The sequence below is a fragment of the Mus pahari genome, chromosome 8 (genome assembly GCF_900095145.1).
Source record: "Mus pahari chromosome 8, PAHARI_EIJ_v1.1, whole genome shotgun sequence".
Classification (NCBI taxonomy): domain Eukaryota; kingdom Metazoa; phylum Chordata; class Mammalia; order Rodentia; family Muridae; genus Mus; species Mus pahari.
In genome coordinates this window covers 13,279,446-13,284,552 of record NC_034597.1, presented here as the reverse complement: position 1 = coordinate 13,284,552, position 5,107 = coordinate 13,279,446, and the positions used below count along the sequence as shown (strand labels likewise).

At 48.0% G+C, this 5,107-nt stretch overlaps 1 protein-coding gene across 9 annotated transcripts in view; it reads right to left on the bottom strand.

Annotated features, from left to right (window-relative positions):
- Kat6b (lysine acetyltransferase 6B) overlaps positions 1-5,107 on the bottom strand; it is a 172,708-nt gene continuing 167,601 nt past the window's right edge. For 8 of the 9 annotated variants that reach the window (XM_029541941.1, XM_021202960.2, XM_021202961.2 and 5 more), the window contains one exon: positions 1-2,691. In XM_029541941.1, coding sequence (XP_029397801.1) covers positions 131-2,691 — 2,561 coding nt within the window. In that variant the 3' untranslated portion in view covers positions 1-130. The remainder of the gene's footprint in view (positions 2,692-5,107) is intronic. The other variant, XM_029541943.1, reaches the window with a different exon arrangement.

Sequence of the window (5,107 nt, the reverse complement as noted above, 5' to 3'; positions counted from 1 at the left end):
TTTTTTTTTTAAATAAATGGTGCCAACAAATGTTTTTGCATTCACACCAATGCTGGTTTTGAAATCGTACTCTTCAAAGGTATTTGTGCAGATCAATCCAATAGTGGGGCCCAGTGGGCTGCCAGGTTGTCTACCTTCTCATGTAGGACCCATTGAGAGACTGTTTGGACATGCCCGTGTTCATGTAGCCATGGTGTCCGGGGGCTGTGTACATCATGTTAGCATGGGGTGGGGTCTGCATTGGCTGCTGGGCGTATGGCTGGCTTCCCATCATGCCCATCTGCATCTGCATAGGGTACTGGGGGGTTTGATTCATGTAGCCGTGGTTGCTGTGGTAACCACTGTTCATCATCGGCTGGGACATGCTATACCCATTCATGGCATTCAGAGTGTTCATGTTCATGTTCACGGAGTTGACATTGTAGGCTGGCGCTGGCATCAAGTTCACACTCATGTTCATGCCTCTTTGCATCGTTAAAGTTCGTGCAGGACCCTGCATGGCTACAGTCTGGGACCGCCCATAGATTTGTGACTGATGGGTGGCGGCAGCTGGTGACAGAGATGCCGACTTGGTTCTCATGGAGACGTGGCCCTTGCTGGCAATCTGAGTTTGCAGTCTTTGGCTGTGGGAGATGCCAATATTTGATGCAGCCATGTTCCGCTGCAGGAGAGGTGGTGGCAGATTCATGGGAGGAGGAGTCAGGTTAGGGGGTGGGGTCATGGTAGCTTGTGCTTGGGGTCCTCCAGGGACGGAGTGTGGAGACTGTGAAAGCTGAACAAGCCCTGTGTTACTTAGTGGTGTGGACAAAGAGGCACTGTTTGCATAGGAGGTCACAGCAGCGGAATGGCTGTAAGGCAATGAATGATCAATAAGTGTATTAGTTAACTGCTGCAGTTTGGCAAGGCTGAAGGTGGCAGATGGCTGTGGGTAGTGGCCAGCCCCAAAATCACTTTGACCCATTCGCTCATATAAGCCAATGTTGGCATTGCTGGTCTCGGGGATGTCAGCCAGCTGCATGGGTGGGGTGAAGTTGGCGGCCATGCTGCACTGAGCTAGCTGCTGGCTGCTACTGGGAGGCCTCTCCACCACACAGCCTTGGGGAGACTTGACGCTGCAGGTTGGAGGGGAGCTGATGCTGGTCTGCTGCAGCATGCTGCAGCTCCCGCTGATGTTGGACATCTGCTGGGTGACAGCACAGCTGTTCTGTGTCAGATTGCTCGAGGTGAGACTGCTGTAGGAGCAGCTGGTCTGGGAAGAGCCATTTCCACAGATGCTGCCTCCCATGGTTGAGTCATAGCTGCTTGGGTTCTCATAGTTCTCAGTTGTGCTCTCAATACTGCCCAGGTCACTGAAGCCGCTGTCAACGACCTGCTGTGAGTGATCTGACACTGACGGGACGTCCATCATTGGACTGGTCTCCATGTTCTGCAGAGGTGGCACTGTGATGGCTGTCTGATCGGGGCTGATTTGGGCATAGCTGTTCTCTAGGGCAGGGACACTGGGGCTATTGACAGAACGAACTGACTGGCCAGGATGGGAATGGACAGATGAAACTGGGCTACTGTGGTCTGACTGTTGGCACTCGTCCAGTGTGGTGGCAATCTGAGGACTTTGGTCTGTGTGTGGATAGTTCTGCAGGCTTCTACAGGCCTCCTGAGTCTCAGCACAGTCTGGAAAGGTGTCATCATGCTCCCTGTTTTCTTGGGTCAAAGACTGGACAGCCTGGGCGGTCTCGGAGTCAGTTTCCACAGCGCCTGGGCCTTCCTCTCTGAGCTCGGCATCCACACCATCGCTGTTCTTGTGGTCCTGCTTCTGTGTCTGTTCTTCTGGGGACTCTGTGTCAGACTCAAGTGCAGTTCCAGTGTCCACAGCAAGCTCCTTCGGCTCACTGTCACACGACACTGCGAGATCAACACTGCAGTTCATCAAGACCTCAGGGTTCGAGTGACTTGGCTGAATGCTCAGGTCTAAAAAAGCCTCCTGGCCCTCTAGTGCGTCTTTGAAGGCTTCTCTTGGGAGGTCTCCCCTCTCCATGTTGGCAGCCTCCATGTGGCCATCATCTTCATCATCTGCATCATGGTCCTCGTTGTGAGATGGCTCTTCCTCCTCATCCTCGTCCTCTTCATGGTCATCCAAATGCACAGGCTCTTCCTTTTCCATGGAGATCTCTGTTTCCGTGTTTTCTTTACTTTTAACACCATCTTGGTCTTTTTCTGCAGTTCCTTCTTCTTCTTCTACTTCTTCTTCTTCTTCCTCCTCCTCCTCTTCCTGTTCTTCTCGTTCTCCCTCCTCCTCTCCCTCCTCCTCATCTCTGATGAGGTCCTCCTCATCTACCTTTTCACCTGGTGATGTATGTGGACTCACAGGCATGCCTGTCTCTTCCCTTCTGCCCCCATCCTGAGGCAGCAGGGCATCCACCGTCTCTGTCACCTCCTGTTCCGTCCCCACAGGGCTGCCCTTGTCCTCTGAAAGCTCCTTCTGCTCTTCGATCGTCACGTGGTCCTCTGGCTCCATGGGCGTCTCTGGCGGGGTGTACAGATTCAGCTTGAACCCCGACTTCCTCTCCTTGCTTTGCTTCCACTTGGAGAGCCCTGGCTTCGCTCCTTTTGACCACACTGGTCTGCACTTTAGAGGCTCAGGACTGTCTTTGCTGCCTTCTTTCAAGTGTTCTGCATCATCAGCTACATCTTCTTAATGAGGAGACAAAAAGACAGAAAAACACACATTTTAGGAAGGAAAACCAGAGACAACTTAACACACCACACCTCTTTAAATAAGCAAGCACTGCTTTTGCTTTAGCTGATGATGAGAGGTAACCAGGAATACTCTGGAATAAGCCAACCTGAGTAACCTAGGCCTAAGAAGTCAAAGACATTCTAAGACGTAAAAACTGGGAGCTCCACAACCCTAAAAAAGTAAAACAATCAATCTCAACATCAACAAATCTGAAAATACCACAGGACAGCATTAATGCTAGGCTATATACAAACCATCACTATATTCAAAGGGCTAGCAAAGGGTTAATTTGCTACCCTCCTGAGGAAAGGGCCTTCTCTTTGTGGACATTTGCTAGATTTAGATGATCCCAGCTGACATAACTTTGTTCTTATTATTTATTATTCATTTTATTTTATGTGTGTGGGTGTTTTGCTTGCATCTATGCATGTCTACGCACCATACACATGCCTGATATTTAGGCCAGAAGAGGGCATCAGATCCCCTGGAACTGGAGTTATAGATGGCTGTGTAACACTATGTGGGTGCTGGGGATGGAGCTTGCTTCCTCTGGAAGAGCAGCCACTGCTCTTACCACCAAAGAATCTCTCCAGCCCAGACATGACTTACTGTGTACCTCTGAACTGAATGAGTGACTACACAAAGCATCGCAGTTGTCATCACTGTCATTGTTAGCATCACAATTTAAATGACACAAGCTAAAATACAATTACCATAATATTACTGAATATTTAAAACACGGGGGTTTTTGTGGTTGTTGTTTTTAAATATTTATTTGATGTATGTGAGTACACAATCGCTGTCTTCAGACACACCAGAAGAGGGCATAGGAACCCATTACAGATGGTTGTGAGCCATCATGTGGTTGCCAGGACATGAACTCAGGACCTCTGTAAGAGCAGTCAGTGCTCTTACCTGCTGAGCCAGCTCTCCAGCCCCCCATTGTTGTTTTAAATCAGGGAATCTGTTCATGGTATATTAGGGATCAGTCTGCTGTTCAAATATAAGGCCTGATTTAGAATGACAATCAGAAACCAGATGGAACCGAACATTTTCTCGCAATTCTAAACCTATTCTTCTGTTCCTATATGTACACAGAAATAAGAATGTTTGTTTCAAAGGCCCTCTATACCAGTTGTCCTGTACAGGCAGACAACTGCTTCAGGGTTTTCTCTCACCCAAACTCCACCTAATAAAATTCTGAGAGAAAAAACAAAACAAAACAAAAAAAGAATGTTTGCTTCTAAAAATACAGCAAACAAATATACATATTCATGAATAAATATGCAGACATAAAACACCGAGGCCTTAAGACATTTCTTATTAAAACACTATTTTTGCTGGGTGGTGGTGCCTGGTCTACACAGTGAGTTCTAGGACAGCTTCTATCTACAAACAAACAAACAAACAAACAAACAATATTTTAGAGAATAATAAAAACAAAGTCACAAAGTTGATGCCAGAATGGATGGAGTCCAGCAAGGTCAGCTCATTTACATAATAAAGTGAGGACACATAAACTTCCCTACAGACTCACTAAGGGCGTGTACTTTAGAGCTTGTGCGTGAGGCCTCTGGCACAGGCTCTAGGCCTCGGCCACTTCCCCAAGGATACTCACACCACTTCCTTTCATTCACAATGGCAGGAATCAGCCATCTCAATGTCTCTAGAGCCCCTCACCCTTTTGATGACAGTTTCTTCGTGTAGCTGTGGCTGTCCTAGAACTAGCACTGTAGATCAGGGTGGCCTTGAACTCAGAGATCTGCTGGCCTCTGTCTCTGCCTGAGCATTGGGATTGAAGGTGAGTGCCACCAACTTGAAGGAACTGGTTTCTTTTTGCTACCATGTGAGTTTTTGGGATCAAAATCAGGCTGTCAGGCTTGGTAGCAAGTGCCTTTACCCACGTTTATTCTATGAGTCACTGACCATACAGTTTCTATAGGAATATATCCCTAGATGAGAAGATGAGTTTTCTAATAATCTCCTTTAAGAAAAGAGAGGATCCTGATAGAAATATGGTGGAGTGTGGCCATAAAAGGTAAAGAGAACAAAGCCAAGGTGAGAGGCAGCAGTCGCTCACCTGCAGGCTTCTGAGCCAACACCTCCAAGTGGAAATAAGGCTCAATTTCCACATCTGGAAAGGGAGCTCTCCATGAGCCTCGCATGTACACAAGAGGCCAGGGCGATGGCTCAGTGTAAGAGCTTACCACACAATCCTGAAGGCTTGCATTCAGATTCCTCATACCCACATAAGGGCAATGTGGGCTGCCTTATGCCTGGAACCTCTCTCTCAGTACTGAGGTCTTGGGGGCTTACCAGGTACAAGGCTAGCACAAATAGGTTGAATTCTAAGTAAATCTGGGGGGGGGG